This window comes from Acipenser ruthenus, chromosome 15, assembly GCF_902713425.1.
Source record: "Acipenser ruthenus chromosome 15, fAciRut3.2 maternal haplotype, whole genome shotgun sequence".
In the NCBI taxonomy this organism is placed as follows: domain Eukaryota; kingdom Metazoa; phylum Chordata; class Actinopteri; order Acipenseriformes; family Acipenseridae; genus Acipenser; species Acipenser ruthenus.
The window spans coordinates 466,117-488,709 of record NC_081203.1 but is presented as its reverse complement, the minus strand read 5'-3'; the positions used below and the strand labels follow the sequence as shown (position 1 = coordinate 488,709).

General features: G+C 43.5%; 2 protein-coding genes across 3 annotated transcripts; one reads left to right on the top strand and one right to left on the bottom strand.

Annotated features, from left to right (window-relative positions):
* Window positions 1-565: 565 nt before the first annotated feature.
* On the bottom strand, window positions 566-19,057 carry LOC117396675 (alpha-(1,3)-fucosyltransferase 7-like). 2 transcript variants are annotated; one of them, XM_058986686.1, is made up of 3 exons: window positions 18,897-19,057; window positions 14,892-16,018; window positions 566-689 (listed from the first exon to the last, which is right to left on the bottom strand). In XM_058986686.1, the coding sequence occupies exons 2-3, from the start codon at window positions 15,929-15,931 to the stop codon at window positions 677-679; spliced, it is 1,053 nt and encodes a 350-aa protein (XP_058842669.1). In that variant the 5' UTR covers window positions 15,932-16,018; window positions 18,897-19,057; the 3' UTR covers window positions 566-676. The 2 variants fall into 2 exon arrangements, with proteins under 2 accessions (XP_058842669.1, XP_058842668.1); XM_058986685.1 differs by lacking the exon at window positions 18,897-19,057 and having other exon boundaries at window positions 14,892-17,757.
* On the top strand, window positions 2,511-7,284 carry LOC117396677 (POU domain, class 5, transcription factor 1). The gene is made up of 5 exons (XM_058986684.1): window positions 2,511-3,981; window positions 4,704-4,815; window positions 5,046-5,176; window positions 5,336-5,500; window positions 5,958-7,284. Exons 1-5 carry the CDS (start codon window positions 3,283-3,285, stop codon window positions 6,210-6,212), a joined length of 1,362 nt encoding a protein of 453 aa, XP_058842667.1. The 5' UTR covers window positions 2,511-3,282; the 3' UTR covers window positions 6,213-7,284.
* Window positions 19,058-22,593: the final 3,536 nt, after the last annotated feature.

Genomic DNA, 22,593 nt, shown 5'->3' with positions numbered 1-22,593 from the left:
GTCTGAAATGTGCAGATAGGGGCTTGTTTAGCCGGAACACTGACCTCATCCCTTTTCACTCTGAAAGAGCTACACTGAGAGGGGGAACACGGTCAAAGACTTCTGGCTGCTTTTCCAATTAGCCCTGGACAATCTGCATGTCCTCCACTGAACTCCCATTCATCCCTTCCCAAGGACCTGGCTTTGCATGAGAATTGAGCCTGGGGGGCTTCAGCTCCAAGCTCCAAGCCCTGGCAGGTCTAGTTTGATGTCTTTGTCAGCACCCCACCCCCTGCTTGTGTCCCTGGTCCCTTTTAATTGGGGAGGGAAGGCCACCTCTGCTTATCTGCTTGAAGCTGGTTGATTCCCAAAGGGAGCAGACAGCAAGGAGATTGTTATCCAGAGTGGGATTAGGAGTGACGGAATCTCCTAACATCAACAGAAGCCTGAGGACTGGACCCTCTCGCAGGCAGGGGGACTGGACCCTCTCGCAGGCAGAGGGACAGGACCCTCTCGCAGGCAGGGGGACTGGACCCTCTCGCAGGCAGGGAGACTGGACCCTCTCGCAGGCAGGGAGACTGGACCCTCTCGCAGGCAGGGGGACTGGACCCTCTCGCAGGCAGGGGGACTGGACCCTCTGGCAGGCAGGGGGACTGGACCCTCTGGCAGGCAGGGGGACTGGACCCTCTCACTGCCCTTATAAAAGTTCCCTGGATTAAGCAGAGTATAATGAAAGCATGATAAAGTATAGCAGGGTGGTGGATATTACAACCTGCCATTAAAATAGACCCAGTCAAATCAATTCAATGACTTACCCCAGGCTAGTCTCTATCTGTCTTAGTGCTGAAAGAGTTACATTAAATAAATGAGCTTGTGCACCACACACACACACTTACACACACACTCACACACTCAAACTCATACACAATTACACACACACACACTCAAACTCACACACAATTACACACACACTTACACACACACACTCAAACTCATACACAATTATATACACACACACACACACTCAAACTCACACACAATTATACACACACACACACTCACATGCACATGTACACACACACACAAGCTGTGGAAGGCGTTTGAATGAACAATGAATCAAAGAGACGGGTCATTGTGGAAGCTGAAAGACTGCTAAAGAGCCTCTGCAGCAGGAGAGGTGTGTGAGCACTGCAGATCCTGAGACAATGAGCACCCTGCAGCTTTACTTCCTGGAACAATCTGCACCCCATCACTACCTGGAGGAGGAGAGGGGGAGGCTGCATCTGGAGAGCTGCAGAGGACATCATCATCATCATCATCATCATTATTATTATTATTATTATTATTATTATTATTATTATTATTATTATTATCAGTATTATTATTATTATTATTATTATTATCAGTATTAGTAGTAGTAGTAGTATTTGATTAGGATCAGGCAAACACATGCTAATCTTCCACTAGAAACACATTTTTGCACAGTAGGAAATACCTTATTGCATGAAAATGTAGCACAATGTTTTATTAACTCTAAAACAAACATGAAATGTGCAGTTAGCAATGCCAGACATCGATTGAAGCTGTTTCCACACAAGGTGCAATTTGCATAATCTTTGAATGAAAACCCCACAATAGTAGTGCAATGAAACCAGGAAGGAGTCCCTGTATGGGATTGACTCAGTATACCAGTTAGAGCTTGTCTCACACTTGAGCCAGCTGAGTTATGTCCCTACACGTATAACTAACTTGTCAAACTTCATCTCTCCTGCAGCTCTAGTTATTGCTATAGCATTGATTGCACAACCTGGGCTTTGTATTGTTCGACAGACACGAATAATAGCGCGGCTAGACATGCAGATATCCTGCCGGCTCTCCATGGATAACAGCTACAGGTTTGCGTTACACGTTCATTTTAAATTACACCCATTATTTCTGCAATTACAGCACTAACTCGCCCCGCAATAAAGCTGTTTCAATGCAAATCGCTTTTGACACAGTTTCACTTGCCTTGTGCTGTGTTATTAACGAGGTGTCCCGGTTTTGGAGGCAAACAGTTCAAGCTGTCTTTACTGAATCACACTCGAGATATGAAGAACGGCGTACCGGTACTACACCCGTTTGTTTGGGAGGTTTTGCGCGTGTGGCGTGCGGACACATGCGCGTAAACAACCACCGCGTGGTTCATTTATCAGCTGCTTTTGTGAAATCAAACAGTTTTACTTTCCTGGGCTTCAAAGCTGAATGACGGTCGCTGACAAAATGTATAGGCCCTACTGAAGAAAATTGAATCTACTCATTTTAACAATGTGAAATGTGTGGTAAAGTTTCGCTAGAGTCTAATTACACCGGGAGCCTGGAAAAGCATGCATTGGTTTAAACAAGCACACGTATCTGTTGATGTTTTCCTATTCCAATTAATCTGTAACAACTCGTTTTATTAAATAGGAAACACATAGACGGTGATTTGACGACACGCTGTGTTTGCATTAAGGCATACATAGAATGTGACGCGTGCGTAAAAGCTCACTGGCGAAGTCAAAAGTGTACCGATAAAGCCGTTAATGAGCTATTAAATTATAATAACGTTTTAGAATGTGCCTAATGTCACATCTGGGTATCAATCCTACAGAAGAGTTATTTTGCATTTGTAATTTGCCGTGCGGGAGCAGACAACCCCCTGAATGAATCAATCGGATCTCTACTCCGACCCCACTCGAAAGCGACGCCAGTAAAGGATGCCTATTGCCCCGCACATGCTGCTACGGGGTGTCGAGAGTAAGCATGCAGTAAAGCGGCCTGTAAAGAGTTTGAAAAGTTTACTTAGACGACCCCCTCCCTGAAAACGATCAAGTTCATTTACAATCAGCTGGGGACAATGGTTTTGTGTTGACCAATGAGAGCACGGAGTCAAGTACCATTAGCTGCAAGGCTAATTAATGAAGGCTCGGACTTAGCGCGCGTTTGATTTAGTTCAAACGTGTCGGAGCTGGTTGTTGGAACACACACAGGCGTCATGGATATAGCGTTTTAATTCAGCTTTATGTGATCAATCATGTCGGGACTTTTTAATTTGTTAAAAAACACGAGCAGGAAAGAGTGACACAGCAAGGACCATGAATTAAACAACAACAATAATAATAATTAAAAAACACCAAACAAACAACACATTTGGAAAGCTCGGTGACGGGAATTGGCGATCCAGGACCGCTTCGCATTCAAGTTAACATCTGGACGTTGCGCTGCCTTTAACCCGGAGATACCAAACCCGTTTGACTAATTCATTAATCTCCGAAGCTAAGCATGTCTGATCGGTCTGTCACCCCGGGTTCGGAGGCTTCCAGTCGGGCACACGAGCTCCACCGGACGATGTACACGCAGGAGAGCCTAGCCGCTTCTCTTCAGTTCGCCAACGGGATGCTACAAGACCCGAACTCCGTGTTCAATAAACCCGCCTGCTACAACGGTATCGCCGCCCAACATTTCTTCCCGTTTTCTGCAGTCGGCGGTGACTATCGACATCCCGATATTCAGGTAGCGGACCTGAGCCAAGCTAGACACTGGTACCCCTTCTCTACCCCGGAGCTCACGGGCCAAGTAGCGGGACTGACCACAGCCCACCAACCGGCGAATCTGAGCCCACGCATCGCAGAAACCCGGGATCAGATCAAAAGCGACATTAAAACCGAAAAACTGGACGAATTCTCGCCTGAAAGAAAATCAGCGCTGCCACCGCCGCCCGCTACCATGGCCCCCGGGGTTTATCACTCAAACCACTGGAACCCTTCGTTCTGGCCCGGCTTGACCCACGCCCCAGCCCCCGCCGCCACTCCGGTCTCCTCTTCGCCCAGTAGCCACAGTTACCCGACGGCTGGTGTCTTCACGACGGCAGCGCCCCAAACGCTACTGGTCCCAGTGCAACAGACCTCGAACCCCGGGAGCAGCGGCTCCTCCAGTGGCGCGGGCAGTGAAGTGGGGCAGTCTAGCGACTCGGAAGAAGAGGTAATAATTTGCACATATTTTAAATTTGTGAAACAATTTGTATTTTTTTTTTTTTGTAGTTGGGTGACCTTTTAAAAAACTGAAGAGAACATTTACATGTATTGATTGGAGTGTGTGTAAAATAAAACACACAGTTTATCAAGTTGTTCAGGTTTTAGCCGAGCTGCCTGTGAGTACACAAGCTGAGAAATTCAAAATGTCCCCAATCCTTTTTTGAGGTGTGCCTTCTAAGGCGCCGCTAGATTTCAGTCACTGTGCTGGGGCTTGCTTGCATCTCTCTGTCTCTCTCTCTCTCTGTCTCTGTCTCTCTCTATCTCATATTTTGTTTATAATGGATAACCACCAATTCTGTAACCAGTAGTTCTAATGCATGTTTGGCTTCATAATGCACTGTTATGTAAGCAAGCATTAGGTATTGGTGACTTGCTATTGCAGGGTGACCGTGCAGGAAGTCCATGGGTGATGCTGTAAGATTTAGTTATTTCTTGTGGTCAGCCACTTCATTTTGTCTTGCAGTGTTAGTTCAGGGTGTTTTCTGTGATGAAATTGTCTCTCCTGGTCTTTTTGTCCCAGCTCTGTTCTAAAATGGTTTTAATATAACCATTTAACCCTCAGTCCAAACCCTGAAGTGGTCGGTCATTTTGCCTGTTAGCCCTGGAGTGGTACAGCACAGCCCTGCTCTCAAGTCCCTGCTTGTCAGTGCCTCGCTTGTCTGTTCTCAGGAGAATTTGTCCACGGAGGAGCTGGAGCAGTTTGCCAAGGAACTGAAACACAAGCGGATCACCCTGGGATTCACGCAGGCTGACGTGGGGCTGGCGCTGGGCAACCTCTACGGTGAGTCCAGGCACTGCCCTCTTCCAGTCTATGAGCACACTCCTCCAAAGCTGTTCAACGCCTAACAGTGCTGCATTTAGAAATGCTACAAAGGAACTTTCAATTCAATGGCAATCCATTTCGACTGGAGGTCTTGCTCAATGTCTGACCCCTGTTCCGACCCTGTGTTTTTGGAGTATTGGTTATTTCTTCTGTGTGCCAATGAGTGTCTCTTCTGCTTCTCCTTGCAGGGAAGATGTTCAGTCAGACCACGATCTGCCGGTTCGAAGCTCTGCAGCTGAGCTTCAAGAACATGTGCAAGCTGAAGCCACTGCTGCAACGCTGGCTGAACGAGGCTGAGAACACAGACAACCCGCAGGATGTGAGTACAGCTCCAAACACGGCGCCGTCCTGTGCAGCGTACGGGCGCTCCAAACACGGCGCCGTCCTGGCTGGTGTGTGTCCTGAGAATGCTGTAATGAGATGCTCTCTCTCTCTCTTTCTTTCTCTCTCTCTCTCTCTCTCGTGCTCTCTCTCTCAGATGTATAAGATTGAGCGTGTGTTTGCTGACGCCCGGAAGAGGAAGCGCAGGACCAGCCTGGAGGTGACCGTGCGCGGCGCTCTCGAGTCCTACTTCATCAAGTGCCCGAAGCCCAACACCCAGGACATCACGCAGATCGCAGAGGACCTCCGCCTGGAGAAAGATGTATGCTGCTTTCCTTTTAATACCTTCACTGGGAGAAATACTACACCTTGCAAGAATGCCATTGTATAGCCTTTACTTGGTGTGTAGTGACTTCTGGTGTTCGGATACTGTAGTTGCATTATCAAAATGATTTTAAAGATTACAATGTGTCAAACCATTGTCCTTGTTTGCAGCTGTTGTACTAAAGTAATGACAATGAACAGGTGCTGGTTAATATTTTCAAAATGTAAACAAATATTCCTTTTCATTGAGCTCAGACAAAAATATAATTAATACCACATTGCATTAAATGTGTGCAGTTCATCTATGCACTGGTTTACTTGCATGCTGTGTTAGATGCAGTCATTTATAAATTCTGCTCGTCCAGCAATGTTTGTTTGGACTGTACAAGTTGTATTTGTAGAGTGGTGTGTGTCGCTCTGCTCCCCCTGACCTCTCCCCTCTCCTCTCCTCTCAGGTGGTGCGGGTGTGGTTCTGTAATCGACGTCAGAAGGGGAAGCGTCTGGCCCTGCCCTTTGAAGAGGAGGGTGCAGAGGGGCAGTATTTCGATCCCAGCCCACAAATGCCCCTGTGCAACGGGCATCTCCAAACTCAGGGGTACCCTGGCACTGCACCCCCACACCTCTACCTACCCGCCTTCCACAAGCCAGAGGTCTTCAAGCAGACCCTGCCCCAGGGATTCCCTGTGGGGCTGGGACACCTGACCAGCTAGAACCCCAGCCCCTACCCGGCCAGTCGATGTGAACGAAAGGACTGAGAACCAGCTAGACTGGACGCTTGCAGAGGAAGGACTGACAGCAGCCAGCTAGCTTCGATTTTTAAGAGGGCTGTCTTTTTAAAAGTGTTAATCCTTTTCTTTTATATATATTTTGTGCTCACAGTTTTTCCAAGCTGCAGAGACTTTTCTTAACTCCTTTGCTTGCTGATCGCTCTGGTCCGGGTGTCCCTCGTGTGTATTCGAGTCCCCTCGTGATACAGGAGACCGGAGGTTCTGCAGGAACATTTCACTGCAGCGTCTCTGTCGTTGTCTGAGCTTCTCCTCCAGTGACTTCATGCTAAGGACAGAGAACAGGCATGCTGAAACTGCCTGTATCAAAGGGGCTGTGCTGTCTGGCCCCCTCCCTCTGTTTGCTCACTGCTGTGGGGGGTGATTGCAGACCTGTAACTGACCATGCATCCTGGGGTTCTGGATCAATTGAAATATTTCATGGCCCACCCAGACCCATTCTCTTTTTCTAATCTCATTGATCTCCCAGTCTGGAGGGGTGGCAGTGGGGAGATCTGTGAAGCACAATGAAATATGCAAAGTCTAGTCACACTTGAGTCATGCAGGAAAGCTCTCCTTGCACTGCTTTACAGAGCCTTGCCACTCAAAGGCCACCGTTTTCTTTATTTTTCTATAGAAGTGATCTAAACCACTATTACTCATTTGTGCCTTGATCAGGTTATTCCAATCCAGCACCTTGTTCCAACCACAGCCTCAACTACTGAATCGTCAAATAACAGATGCATTTCAAACTTGGGTTGAACGGCCGGGGGAGGGTAAAGGTGCCCAAAACTGCTTTTTAAAACGCAAGCAAAGTACGATGCAATTGTTGTAGTCTCTTGTTTGGTGTGGCTTATTCTCAGATAAGGTTAAACGTTCCAGTTATTGCTAATCCTGTACCTCTGCCTATTCGCTAATTTATTATTTAGCCAAAGTCTGTATATTTGATATCTGAATATCTTTTTTTTTTTTTGATGTGTAATTAATTAAATCATTGCTGCTACTTTCTTTTATACTACTTTCTTTTGGTTTTGTCATTCATTATGCTTTTGGTGGTTGGGTTATTTATTTATTTTTAATATATATATTTTTCTCTCCTAAGCAATCCCTGTACAAAGCTGCTAATCTCAGAAGTTGCACGCCTCTGCAAGGAATATTTAATGCCAGAAAAAAAGCCAATTGCTATTCAAATATTGTGCTGTGTTAATGGTCATGTGGGGACGTTCCTGTACACCCGTTCTTGTTAACCATCGCGTTCCTGGAAACCACCGCTCGGTATCGCTGTTGTGTTTTCACTTCTCCCTTTTCCTGCTCCCTGCTATTTTATTTATAACAGAAGGAATTGCAGCCTGTGCTCTGGGGAGAGATTGTGTTGTCACGTGATTACTCCAGCACAATCTCTTGCACCATCAGAAGCGAGATAAGATAAGGTAGAAGTTTAAAGTCATTTTTTCCAGGTTCTTCAGGGGTGTGCCTCGCGCCCCTGTGCACTTCAATCAGCAGAAGCAGAATATAAAAACAGCTTTTTTCTATGTGCCTGACTTCCTTTCTCAGTCATTTTGTCATCCTGTTTTTAAAATCATTTTCCACATCTAATATGTAGAAACGCATGTTTTAAAAAAAACAAAAGCAGTAAAGCTTGGGTTTGTATATATGTAAGGGATAAACAGGCTCAGATCTAAAGCCAGGGCCACACGGAGTTGACAAGGTACAGAAACCAAATATGCCGCCAACAACAAACAGCCCTGATGGGAGAGCGCGTTGGTGTGGGTGTGGGTGTGGGTGTGGGTGTGTTAAGGTGACAGGTTTTCAACCCCCATGCATATAAACAACAGTGCATTAACTGAATTGCAGTTAATCTCAGAATACAAACATTGCTCCAAGAAGCGTCTCTGCTCTGTGTGGTGGCTTCTAAAGCACAACTGTCTGCTTTCAGAGAGTGGTTTCAGAATACAAGTGTGAAAGCTGAGCTGTTGTGAGGGTTTTTCAAAGAAGCTGGTGTTTCTTATCTGGTCTTTCCTGAAATTGATGTTGTGCAAAAAAAAAAAAAAAAAGGCCAGCCGAGCACAAGAACCCTTCTAAGAATAATGAGTCAGGCCGCACTCTCTGAAGTGCATGCAAGCTGTTTGATCAGATACTCAAGAAGGTTACCTTACAGGGACCAAGCTCCAAATACAGACCAAAACAGCACTGTGAAAGCATGGCATTTTTAACCTGTGTTTGCAGGAGTGTGCCTGGATTAGTCTCATGGACTAGTGTGGGTGTTTCAGAGTAAAACTGAACTGTGGAACGCTGGCATTCCAGTGGGACGCAACACCTCTGTTGAAAGAATGTGTTTGAAAGAAATCACAACAGGACAGAAAGGTAAAATAATGGGGCTGCTCGATTCATATGAGGGATGCGTGCCTGCAATAGTAGGTCGGTTTCACTCTTGAATTCTGACTTATTCTTCCACAGCAGCGTCGAGCAGCTCTGAGGGTTTCAGAAAGGAAGCAAAGGGGGAGAGGGGGCTTTAAGACGAGTGATTCATTTCCACTCAATCTCTCCTGGCAGGTCCAGTCACATTGTGACAGATATTTGCACACCACCCCAACCACAGAAACAAGCCTGCACCAGCTCTGGTGGTAACCGTGCCCCAATTCCTCCCTCAAAAGCGTAGTGCTGAAACGGGTATATGTTTGTTAACAAGGTAATGCTGCTTGGCACTTCTTGTCAGTTAGGTAAAACTAATGCCTTAAATCTGTCTGTCAATGGCACCTTGCTTGAGTTTACTTCTAAATTGAAAAATCTGGGTGTGATGTTTGATCCAGGGTTAACCTTTGAACCGCATGTGTTAAACACTGTCAAGATTTCTTTTTTCCACCTCAGAAACATAGCTAGACTGCGACCTATGCTTTCGCAATCTGCGGCTGAAAAACTAGTCCATGCGTTTGTGTTTTCCAGGATTGACTACTGTAATGCCCTGTTTGCTGGTGTCTCAAATTGCATCCTTGCCAGACTTCAATATGTCCAGAACTCTGCATCCAGAATTCTGTCCAGGTCTTCCAGCAGAGATCATATTACTCCTGTTTTAGAGGCCTTGCATTGACTGCCTGTTAGGTTCCGAGTCGATTTTAAAATTCTACTGCTTACCTATAAGGCTCTTCATGGGCTGGCCCCACTTTATTTAACTGATCTTTTATCTGTTTATACTCCTACCCGCAACCTCCGCTCGCATGATCTTAGATTGCTGTCCTTCGCGCTTGCCTACGCACTGTGGGCGACGGGGCATTTAGTTGCTGTGCCCCACATTGTGGAACTCCCTTCCTATAGAGATTACAGGCTCTGCTAATTTGAGTGTTTTTAAATCCAGTTTTAAAACTTACTTCTTTAGAAAGACTTTCTTATGATTCTGCATTTTGTGTTTTTATTATTATTATTATTATTATTATTATTATTATAAACACAAAGCTGCAAACGTGAGAATCTAACGTACAAAACGTACAAAAACAAACTAGAAAGCGCTCCATGGCTACACTGTAAAGCCAGATGCTCAGCATACATCTTACGGAGCACATAAACACTTTTTTAGTATTTATTTTCATTGTTTAGACTTGACTTTAGAGGAGCAAAAACGCACGTGTTGCCCAAATCACACTTCCAGCCTGGTAGTTGCATTGACTGATGTTTCATTCCTGATTTCCACTGCAGTGCAGCGTGAGCCGCTGGTAGGCTGTGGCGCGGCATCTAGCAAGTGTACTTCCGTCTGCTGAGTAGGTCTGATATGTGCAGTTTTGAAAGAAAACTCAGTTAGTCTGCCTTATTTTCAGGTAGTCTGTGACACCCACACTTCCTGTGTCATCTGCATGTTTTCTAAGAGGGCTAAAGCCATTGAACCAGTAATAAACTAAACCTGAATCGGCCTCCTCTCTCCGCATATTTGAAGTGTTTGCAGAGAGTCCACACATCTGTCTGATTCAGTCCTGATGCAATGAAGAGACCATTAGGAACACCTATTACTACTGTAAGAAGGCTGACAAGGTTTTTTTTTTGTTTGTTTATTTATTTTTGTTTGTAAAAATGCTGACGAAGACGACAGCAAAAGTGCATACTGTGGACATAAACACGGGTTTCAAGCTGCTTCGTGTATCAGTCAGTGCAGAGACCCGGTCTTACCACGTGTTTGAACAGCATCCTGAAAGTGTTGTCTAGGCTTGAACATCAGTGGACTAATCCAAAAGAAATCATTTCTAATAAATACAAATAATAATAACATGATGAATAATACTATTATTAATGAGAAGAATATTGTGCTAATGTTAATAATAATAATAATAATAATAATAATAATAATAATAATAATAATAATAATAATACTAGTGTCCCTTTAATTATGTTCCGATGTTTTCAGAAAGACATACTGAACGCTGAGTTTTTAATTTGACTGGTAGGCCTACAGAATAATTCTGTCTCTCAAATGGCTTTACTCTCTTAAAGTTAAATTTCACAAAGTCATTATAAAAGCACAGACATGCGTCTGCAACCAATGGTATTCCCCGAGGCGTAAAATCCTCTTGTTTCTATCATTAAAAAAAAAAAAAAAAGTTGCACTGGTTGCAATGTGAATCTGGTTTGATTGGTGTCAGTAGAATTGTAATCTCGAGTTTTTATGACGTGTCTCTGGCCGGGCAGATTGAACCGAGAGCAGACAGCGGCCGCCGACACGGTTCCATTCTGAGTCAATGCACGCACCGCTTCTTTCTGGTTGATTTATTTTTTAATCATGGCATTCTTTCAGATAAATCACAGAGCACGGTTGTCATTGCAAATGAAATAATTTTTAAACTGCAGAAACCACCAACTAAACCCTGTGCGGGCCAGCAGCTTTCAATGGTCTTCTTAGTCAACGGCGCGCTTCACCTACATTTAAAACGAGGGGCATCAAACCAAACCCCAGCTTGAAGGAGCTGGCGTGCGATGTGTGTGTGTGTGTGTCTTTTTAAAAGTGCGATGTGTTTAAGTTGCTGTGTGTGTCTTTTTAAAAGTGCGATGTGTTTAAGTTGCTGTGTGTGTCTTTTTAAAAGTGCGATGTGTTTAAGTTGCTGTGTGTGTCTTTTTAAAAGTGCGATGTGTTTAAGTTGCTGTGTGTGTCTTTTTTTTAAGTGCGATGTGTTTAAGTTGCTGTGTGTGTCTTTTTAAAAGTGCGATGTGTTTAAGTTGCTGTGTGTGTCTTTTTAAAAGTGCGATGTGTTTAAGTTGCTGTGTGTGTCTTTTTAAAAGTGCGATGTGTTTAAGTTGCTGTGTGTGTCTTTTTAAAAGTGCGATGTGTTTAAGTTGCTGTGTGTGTCTTTTTAAAAGTGCGATGTGTTTAAGTTGCTGTGTGTGTCTTTTTAAAAGTGCGATGTGTTTAAGTTGCTGTGTGTGTCTTTTTTTTAAGTGCGATGTGTTTAAGTTGCTGTGTGTGTCTTTTTAAAAGTGCGATGTGTTTAAGTTGCTGTGTGTGTCTTTTTAAAAGTGCGATGTGTTTAAGTTGCTGTGTATATGTCTTGCAGGCAAGGCGTGCAGTAGACTATATCTCGTGCACTTTGGAAACTTTCTGGTCGCAATTGTAAGCAGTCACAATGTATTTCAGTGATATTGAAAACCCCAGGGTGTGCTGCAGTTTTCAACGGACAATAAAGACTGGAAGGTAATTCGTTGCTGTTTATATATATATATATATATATATATATATATATATATATATATATATATATATATAGAACAATAAATAAAGCTGGAACAATAAATAAAGCTGGAACAATAAATAAAGCTGTGTTAAGTGACGGTATTTTTAAAATCATTAGCTGCTTGCTACCTGAATATAACCTTTAATGGAGTGTGTTTTAAACCCAGAAACATGGCCGTCACGAGCCATGAGGTCGATTTTTTGCATCATCAATGCTGAGGCTCGTGTAAATGTTCTGGTAAACTACAAAAGACTCGTTCATTTTCTGTGTTGGTTTGCCGTGTAACAGAAATCTGGAGGTTGAATATTAAATACCAAGCAGTCATATTAATACTGGCAGCTGGAGTTTGAAACCGCGGCAGAATGGCAGGTCTGGTTACGACGCTGGCATCGACTATTACTGTGCTCGGTGCAGCAGCTTCAGAGAGAGCTAGTGGAACAGACGCTTCATTTGAGTTGATATCATTCTGCTTATATCATTCTGCGCTTGCACTGCAAAATAAATAAATAAATAACTCTTAAATTAAACACTGTTATTTTAGGAAGCTGAAACTCATTTCTGCTATGGGCAAGGTAATTAGGAATAACAAGCTTCCTTCTTCGTTTGGTTTGGTCATTCTAAACTTTCAGAAATAGTTTCTGCCCCTATCTACACTACATGGCAACATACATATTTTCTTTGTTGTATTTCTGGCACAAATAAACAAACACTTAAATATATTAATACGTGAATAAATAAATACTGTACATAAAAAAATATCCCAACAGCAGCAACACATATATAGGAAGGTGGATCCACGTGGTTGCCGTGGCCTGTGGCTACACCACCATAGACTGAAAAGCTCCAGCGTGATTCATTTGCTTCCTTCTTATAATATCTAAATAAGTGCTGGTATTACCACTAACACATGAACACATCAGGAAACGTCTTAATAATAATAATAATAATAATAATAATAATAATAATAATAATAATAGTAATAATAGTGTGATATTTAGGTAAGACTCTCTTTAGGTGGCCTGCACTATACCTGCACCTGTATTGGTTTGTATTGTATCCATTTCAAATGACTCACCGGGAGTTTCTGCAGGATTTAACTTTTCAAAGTTTGCTAAATTGCCATGTGTATAACTGAGCTCTGCACCTTCTGTTAAAACATCGTTTGATTGTATTTGTCCTTTGCAATTCCACATGAAGGCAGCTGCTTTACATATTTAAAAAAAAAAAAAAAAAGTCTTGGGAATTAATTGAAAAATCTATACATTTTGACCTCATTGAAAATGTTACATCATTCTGATTTAATTATTCTAAATGATTAATAATTTGTATTAAAAATGATTTGACTGTCAAAGATTTTTTTTTTGTAATGTTTTGCTCATTTTTTTTTTTCAACCGAGAAGATACTGAACCAAAGCTTCACACTGGTTTACTGGTTGCACCTTGAAAGCTGTAGGTTACACACAACCTTATAGTTCATTTAAAGCTTTCAATTAACAATTGTGCAGTTGTTTCAAATTTAGAAACCAGAGATAAACACCATTGCACTGCACAGTAATACTGCCCTGAATACAAAACACATCCTGAGAACGGACTGATCGTCTGCCATTACAATTTCTCTCTTTTTTTAAAGAACACTTTATTTGTCTTATTTATTTGCTGTACTTGATAGCGGAACTTTTAGTGTAAGCTTGTTTTATTCAGAATCAAAGGCTTGTTTTTCCCCTTTTAAAGAACTCTGCATTCTAATTGCTACCTGGAGTTTTTGCATTGTGATTTTCACATGCCGTACTGTACCCTGGAATGTTTCAGCATGACGCATGTAGTATTTATATATTCACAATCGCTACAGTACTTGAGACACAAGATGGCGTTGGCCCGCTGGTACAATGGCGATGCCTGCCTATGCAGTACTGTGTGTTCAAGTTTCTTTACCGTCTGTTCAGTTCCACGAAGTGCTTTGGCATTTTTTTTTTATATATAAATCAAGATATCTTAGATTAAGATTTCGCTGTGCATGCTGCGCATTTTAATTTAAGAAGCATGACTACACCGCTCATGGTTGGGTATTTTTAAACATCTTCTGAAACATTTGGGAGCAGTGGTTGGATGCTAATGATTGCAGATTCATAAACCACTGCTGACTAAAAGTCTGATCAGCTTTAAACACCAGGCAAGAGGTGCAGACCACAATAAAGGGTTTCCTTTGAAGCCTGGTGAAGATGGGGTGTGTCCAAGGCAACATTTTTAGCCATTTCAAAACCGAAACTTAACAGCACCCGCTTCTGATAATCCGGTCAAGTCCCGGGGACAAAACATCGTTTTTAATGTTATTGACCAAAAAAGACGGTTGAGCAAGTTTGCTTTTTTTCCGTGCTAGCTGTCGATGCCACGCTTCCAGACCGAAACCACTGCTAAGTAAACAGTGTTCTTCTGCACCAGCGCTGCTGGAAACGCAGTTGAAACAAGAGGAAGAGGCATTTTACCACCATGTTGGGTCACATTTTGAATGAATGAAATACTCTTGAAATGCATGACCAAGACAGTGCTTATGAATCAAGCGCATTAAACTGTTACTAAAACAGACCTGTGCAGTGCAATCATATGGAATGACCCGGAAGACTTTATTACAAAAACTTCACAACAACAAACCGGCGTGTTTAAATCAAGTGGAATAAAACACCAACCAACTGTGTCTTTACATTGCCTGCAATACAATCTTACTGGGGCTCTTTTCAATGCTTTTAAAACAACGTTGGTTTCGTAAGAATCAACTGATGGCATCCTGTAGTTAAAAGCACGATGCATATATTGGGCTTTTCATTATCATTGAAATGTTATCATTTAACCTTCCTTCGGCCCTGCAGTAAATTAGCACCACACAGTTCAGTATTTGCCTAACATCCCTGCTGTCAGTTACCTGTGAAGCCAAGCCTCCAGATCGTGATAAGCTTTAGTTTTGGGGAGCCAGTCATACTTGGTGCAGATGGTACAAAGCCGCTCCCTCCAGTCTGTGTACAGCTTCACGGTGGCCGTCTTCCTCCACTCGAAATAGCGCTGATATCGACTCTCGTTGCCCGCCACCTCCTTGAGGTAACCAGCCAGCTCTTTGGTGGAGTGGAAGTCATCCACGTGGATGAACGAATCCGGGGGCAGGAACTCCTCGTAGTTAGACCTGGGAGGCCCGAGCACCACTGGCACTGCCCCGGCCATGAAGGCGTTCCTCCAGAGCTTCTCTGTGATGTAGTCCTGGTACACCGAGTTCTCAAAGGCCAGGTAGAAGCTGTAGTTGGAGATGGTGGGTAGGAGGCAGTCCGGGCACAGCGGCCGGTGGTTGGATTTCCCGAAGACGTCCACTCTCAGGTGGTTGCGCAGGCTGGCGTACACCAGGCTCCTCAGCTGCGTCCTCTTCTTGTTGCTGACCACCCAGGTGGCTAGTCCGGTCTTGGGTCTGGGGTGGTGAGCCCAGCGGCCGGAGACCAGCTCCCCGTATGGCACGGAGATGTCCGCATCCCTCCTGTAGCTCAGGGTCCAGTTGAATAGGCCATTGAGCTCCTTCACGTTTTTGTTGCCACTCGGGGACTCCAGGGACATCCAGACCCACATCTGCCCCGAGGGTCTACGCTCCCTGGTGGGCAGGACTGAGACCTTCCTCTGGATCTCCCGGTGGTGGAATACAACCACATGGGACTGGTTGAAGAGGGAGCGGTCGTCGGTCAGAGTGCAGTGTCGGATGTTGTAGAGGTCCAAGCAGACGTCCCCGCTCAGGTTGGAGCTTTTCCCGAAGGGCCAGTGCCACAGCAGGACCCTCAGCGTGTGCGTGGCTCTGTGGGGCCGCTTGGTGGTGTCCATGCTGAAAGCTGCCAGCCAGATGACCAGGAAAACCAGCACTAGTTTTATGACTGCAAACAACAGCTTGTGCAGGTTGGAGTTGGAAATAGTCAATAAAGTGGCGAGCATAGGTCCTGAGAGATATAACTGGACAGCAGCAAGCGACACCGAAGAGACAGGCTGGTGAGCTCCACTGGAACAGTCAGGACGTTCTGTCTGGGAAAATGTGGGCAGGAGAAAGACAAAAAAAACCAAAAACCTCATTTTTAATGCTGTTACTGATATGCAAGAGCACCAGCCTGTGAAAGTGTTATTTAAGAATGAAAAAGGAAGGAAAAGGAACCGGCGCTAGGTTTTTTCACAATGACAGATCTTTATCAGACGAATGCAAATCAGCAGTGTTGATCTTTCTGAGTGCGCAAAGTGCCTAACTGAGAGCCAGCTAAGAGCCCAACCTAAACCCCTTTCATACTGGCACTTCTACCCAGGGTAGAGTCCAGTAGAGTGTGAAACCACGTACCAGGGTATACCCAGGTCCCAGCGACCCACCTCAGGATCTGGGTTTTCACCCGGATTGAGCCAGACTCCAACACAGATTGAAACTGCAGCATCCCCTTGGTGTTGAAAGCTATCTTCAATACTTACAAGATAACACTCTCTGCGCCATCTGCAATGGGAATTCTGATCTGGGGTGTAGGACTAATGAAGCTTAAAAAGAGAACATTACTTGAGGAGGAAAGGGTATTGTTGTAGTCAGAGACCACAATGAATTTGTGGTTATAGTTGTGCAATTCAGGGTATTGCTGCAGTATTTGGGGGTGGGGGGGTCTAATTTTTAAGAGAAAACGTTTAATGCACACATGTTTAACATGGTAGTGCTGCTCAGTGTTTACAAGGTTTTGTTTTTTAATATGCTTCACCATACCGCTCAGGGTTTACGTTTACTTACTGTAGCGAGTCTCCTCTTCGTGGCTGCTCAGCAGGAGACCCGTACTTGCTGTACTCTAGACTACACAGCTTGCTCTTTAGTTGAATGGCATGTCTCTCGTGTGAACCGTACGGTTCACTTCCAGCCCTCGCCTCACCATTCAATTGAAAGGGCTGAGATGCCAATTCATTGCACCATGCTTTAACAAGCGTTCATGGGCTTATCACACTTTGCTGTGCTTTTACTATGGGAAACTTTTTATTAAGGGCTGGGGGCTCAATAGCCATTTTGCAGTGTGATAGTTGTTAGGATTAAGTGTTGGTGGTTTTAGGATTGGGTTTCTGTGTCGGTGCTTCACGAAGCCTTGATGTTCCTGGTGCATTTGACTCCAGTAGTGGGTGTTCAGAACAGGGGGTCTGTGTGACACATGCAAGGTGTTCCGGTTCTAATGAAATGCTACAGAACTCAGGGCTGACCTACTACAGTTCAGAGGGAATGTGAGTCACGCAAGGCAGCGCACCCTCAGAGGGAGCACATGTTATTTACTTTTCGAAATGAAAACACACAAAACGAAAAAGAAAAAAATAATAATAAAAAAAGAAATCGCCCTCTAAGTGAAATATCGGAGCTGTTTATTTCTGGCTTTGTTTTTTTGTGTGTGTGTTATTTTGTAGCAGTGATTTTTGGGAATGCAGCCCGTAGTTTGAGTAGTCATGCACTGACTGCACCCACATGGTTCATCCATAGACCTAAACATGAAGGCTTGTCCCCCTGGCAGGTGATGCACCCACAGCTAACCAGCAGGTGGCGTCAATGAGTCAGTGTCACGTGACTGGTGTGCTTGGACTGTTACCCATCAGGGAGTTTCAATTGTTCCTCCAGTACAAACTTCCAAAATGAGCATGTCCCAGTTCAACACGAACCAGACAATACAGCAAGTCCCAGCTTGTGACAAACCGTGTGAAAATGTGTGTATATGTAATTATCAATCATAACTTTACCACTTAAAATAATATCTGAAATCTATGTTGTGATCTAAATATACTGGTCATTTTTAAAAAATTATATTTGAAATTATATATAGATATAGATATAGATACAGATATAGATATATAACTACAGTGTACAAAATTGAAGGCATATGAAAGAAAAGGTTTTTAAAAATGTACACAAAGTTTAAAAGATTAAAAAATATTTAATATTTAACTTTGCTGCTTAAAATAATATCTGAAATCTATACATGTTGTGATCTAAATATACTGGTCATTTTTAAAAAATAATATTTGAAATTATATATATATATATATATATATATATATATATATATATATATATATATTTTAGCTCAAAGAGCCAGCTGCCCATATATATATATATATATATATATATATATATATATATATATATATATATATATATATATATATATATAGATATATAACTACAGTGTACAAAATTGAAGGCATATGAAAGAAAAGGTTATTAAAAATGTACGCAAAGTTTAAAAGATTCAAAAAATATGTAATATTTAACTTTGCTGCTTAAAATAATATCTATAAGAAAATAAGATGTAAATATACTGGTCATTTTAAAAAAATAATATTTGAAATATATTATATATATAGATACAGATATAGATACAGATATAGATATATAACTACAGTGTACAAAATTCAAGGCATATGAAAGAAAAGGTTTTTAAAAAACGTACACAAAAAAATTTAATTTAAAAATTAAATTTTCAGGGCATTTCGGGCAAAAGCTCTTCTTCAGCTGTTTATATATATATATATATATATATATATATATATATATATATATATATATATATATATATATAATATTCCACATATAGCAAAACAGGTTAAAAAAGCCTTTTACTCCTATAAGTAAATTAGTCCTTTAAAAACAAAAACCTAGAAATAATTATTATCTTTCTCTTTTTTTGAAGAATGGTGTAATATACACTTTGCTTTGAAAATGTGCCCCATATCTGAAATATAATGAAGTTCATTTGAGAGAAGCCACCGAGATGTGCTTTGAATGGGGGTCCCTGGAAGCTGCCGCTCACAGTTCCTCTCAATCTGATACAAGTGCAGCATTTCTCCCAGTCTCTTTTGTGCAGAGCTGGTGTAGATCGATCACTACAGTAGCGAGGTCTCTTACCTTCCTGTGCAGCTTGAGTCGCCAGCAGGAGCTGAATGTGCAGAGCTGGGAGGCTCGCTCGCACTCACAGATATGTGCCAACAAGAGGAAATTTCTTCATCGCGTTGTGACAGCGCTGCTACTAATGCAATCTTGCTGAAATCTTGTGGTCTTTTTTTATATTCCTGCTGTAGTAGGTTTTATTTTGCTGGTGTTTTTTTTTTAAACCACAGATGCCACTGCTTTTTTTTTTTTTTTTTTTTTTTTTTAGCTGTATAAATCACAAAAATAAACTGGCACACCTGCTTTGTCACCTGCTTTGTCAGCTACACAACAACACACGCCCACCCACACACCCACGCGCCCACGCGCCCCTCAAAACAGCTGTTTCCTTTTTATTAATAAAACACTAATTACCGATTGTACTTCTAACTGCAGATTCTTCAACCAACCAACCTCTTACCACTCCTTTAGGGTAACATGATGTTACATGATGTAAAGCAGTCCAAGATTAGTGCTAACCAGGGTCTGTGAAACCAGCAGTTAATTTATAAACTACACTGTGAGTATCTGAGATCCCACAACCCCATTCAATTCATGCAATCCATGGCTCTGAGTTCACAGCGTCTCACAAGCAACGAGTTTCCTCCCTCCCTGTAGCTTTCAGGCCATGAAACAGCCATCTGCAGCAGCAGGATATATATATATATATATATATATATATATATATATATATAGTGAATCTCAAACCATTCCAGAATTTGAAGACATTTAAAAATTCTACTAGTCCAAACTCGAGGTTTAATTTGAGTTTCTTTCTAGTGGAATTGTATTTTATTTGAGTATTTCTAAGCAGGGTTTATGAACAACATATTTAAGCTATGCTTTAGCCCAGCAGCTTTAACCTTCAAGTCCCATCCCAGTAATTTGAGGTCTCTTTTCTTTACACGGTAGCAGAGTGCAGTCCTTGTATTATAAAAGCCTGAGCTGTGACCCCAGGGGCGTCTGGTCACCCAGCGAAGGAGCAGGAGTGCTGACCACGCACTGAGTCCAGTGCAGGGATTGTCAGGGTGACTGCATTTCAGCTCCTCAACAGCAGAACATTTACTTGAGTACACTCTAGTAACCTGCGCTCACTGTGAATCTACTCACAAATAAAAATAAGACACCAAACTGACTCATCATTTTATGCCCTGCAAACTCTGCTGTTTCCTGTGAGCGTACAGAAACAGAATTGTAACACTTTACAGTATTAAATTGAGCAGTTTGCCCATTGGCTGTCGGTACCATGGTTTGCCATGTTTTTTTTTAATATGCTTTACCTCTGGGCTTTACAATGCTCACCTAAATATGCTTTGACTATACTTTATTACACATTGCTTGTTTTAATGTGGGCAGCTTTTACATTGAAAAACCCTGTCCTTCACACTTTAATATGTGTCGTTCAGTACCACCCTGTTGTGACTATCATTTCTGAAGTAACCTTCCAACCACATCCTTTGCAATAGCAATGCTAAAATGGAAAGTTTGTTAAAGTTTATATATATATATATAATCAACTCTTCCAGCTGTGCAGATGATAGTATAGTTTGCATTTTAACCAGATTTATTCCTGGTGCCAAGCAGGTGGCGGTTGGTGGGAAGGCCTGGAAAGGATCTGACCACTTCCTCATATTTTCATTGCTAGTTCCATCAGCGATACCACTCAAGCCAAATTGTGTCATGAAAAAAAAAAAAAAGGAATTGGGTGCATGTGAGGGTTTTCAGAGGCAGAGGAAGAATAAGGGGGCGCCCTGGGATCCATTTTTCTACATTAATCCTTCCTGCAAAACCAGCCCATCTCAACTGTAAGGTAAAAACAAAAAGGGTTCAGACAGACAGCAGTCCACAGAGACAGGATCGCGGTGCAGTTGCGTGGGAAAGCCTGTGCGTGACCCTAATCGTGACCCTGGCCACTGCCCTCCTACATTGTTGACAGGAAAGGAGCCCTCGCTGAAGGCAGAGGTTTTTAAACCACCTGCTCCTCCCCTGGTTAAGGTGATGGCATGAGACAGGATGGTATCTCCGATAATAATCTGAGAAAGCAAAAGCAGGAGGAAGTGAAAAAGGTTAAAGTAACACCCGCCCCCCCAACACACACACACACACACACACACACACGCACGCACGCAGGCACGCACACCACACACACACGCACGCACGCACGCACGCAGCCACCCACACACACACACACACACACACACACAAGCACACACACACACAGAGACACACACGCACGCACGCACACCACACACGCACGCACGCACCCACACACACACACACACACACACACACACAGAGACACACACGCACGCACGCACACCACACACACACGCACGCACGCACGCACGCACGCACACAAGCACACACACACACAGAGACACACACACACACACGCATGCACGCACACACACGCGCGCACACACACACACACAGACACACACACAGAGGCACGCATGCACGCACACACACACACACACACACAGACACACACGCACGCACACCACACACACACAGAGACACACACACACGCATGCACGCACACACACACACAGACACACACACACAGAGGCACGCACGCACGCACACACACACACGCTGACACACGCACACACACGCACACGCACACACACACACAGAGACACACACACACGCACACACACACACACGCACACACGCACGCATGCGCACACACACACACACACACAGCGGTTGAGGCTATATAAAAACAGATTAAGTCTCCATCTTTTGAAGGTGAGCCAGGCCAGGCCCTCCCTGCTCTGTCTCAGTGGATCTGCCCTTTTTCTCCAGCATCTTCAGATGAGCAGCCGTGCTTTCACAATGGCAGGTAGAAAGAGTAACCGAGTACAGCCGTGGTGTCAGTAGCTCAGCAATCGTACAATCAGAGTAAAACTAGAGACGTCTCAGTCTAACCCCAGACCACCCCTTCCAGGAAGTGGATCTTTCACTTATCAAAATGTTTGTTTACTTGAGCAAAGAACTTTCTTGACATGTGGAAACTGTGCGAGATGATAAGCCTTGTATCTTCCAACAGTGACCGCCCCTGCAGAAGCTAAACCACGATGTGTGAAATGGCAATTTCTCTGTGTGCAGCGGCATTTAAACTTCAGCCTTATCTGAGTGTCCTTGATGTTTCCGTCCCAGCTCGCTGCCGGGCACAAGAAGATGATGCAGTCTGGTCTGCTGATGGCCCGCTGTTTACTATGTACAAACCATCAGCTGGATGTAAAAATAACCTGAACAGCCAGCCAGTGTAACAGGGCAGAGGCTGCGCACGAACCGGCGACCCCACGTTTCCACAAGCGAGCGTCTCAACCACAATGCAAAAGAGACGGGCTCTTCTGCAATCGTGGTTTCAGAGCTTTTAACCTCACCTCATCTCACCGACAAGGAACCGAATCCGTAACGGCAGAGCATCGCACAACACTGTCCGTTACACCAGCACCAATTCACTGGACAAACGAGACGGCAGAGCATCGCACAACACTGCCCGTTACACCAGCACCAATTCACTGGACAAACGAGACGACAGAGCATCGCACAACACTGCCCGTTACACCAGCACCAATTCACTGGACAAACGAGACGACAGAGCATCGCACAACACTGCCCGTTACACCAGCACCAATTCCCTGGACAAACGGGACGGCAGAGCATC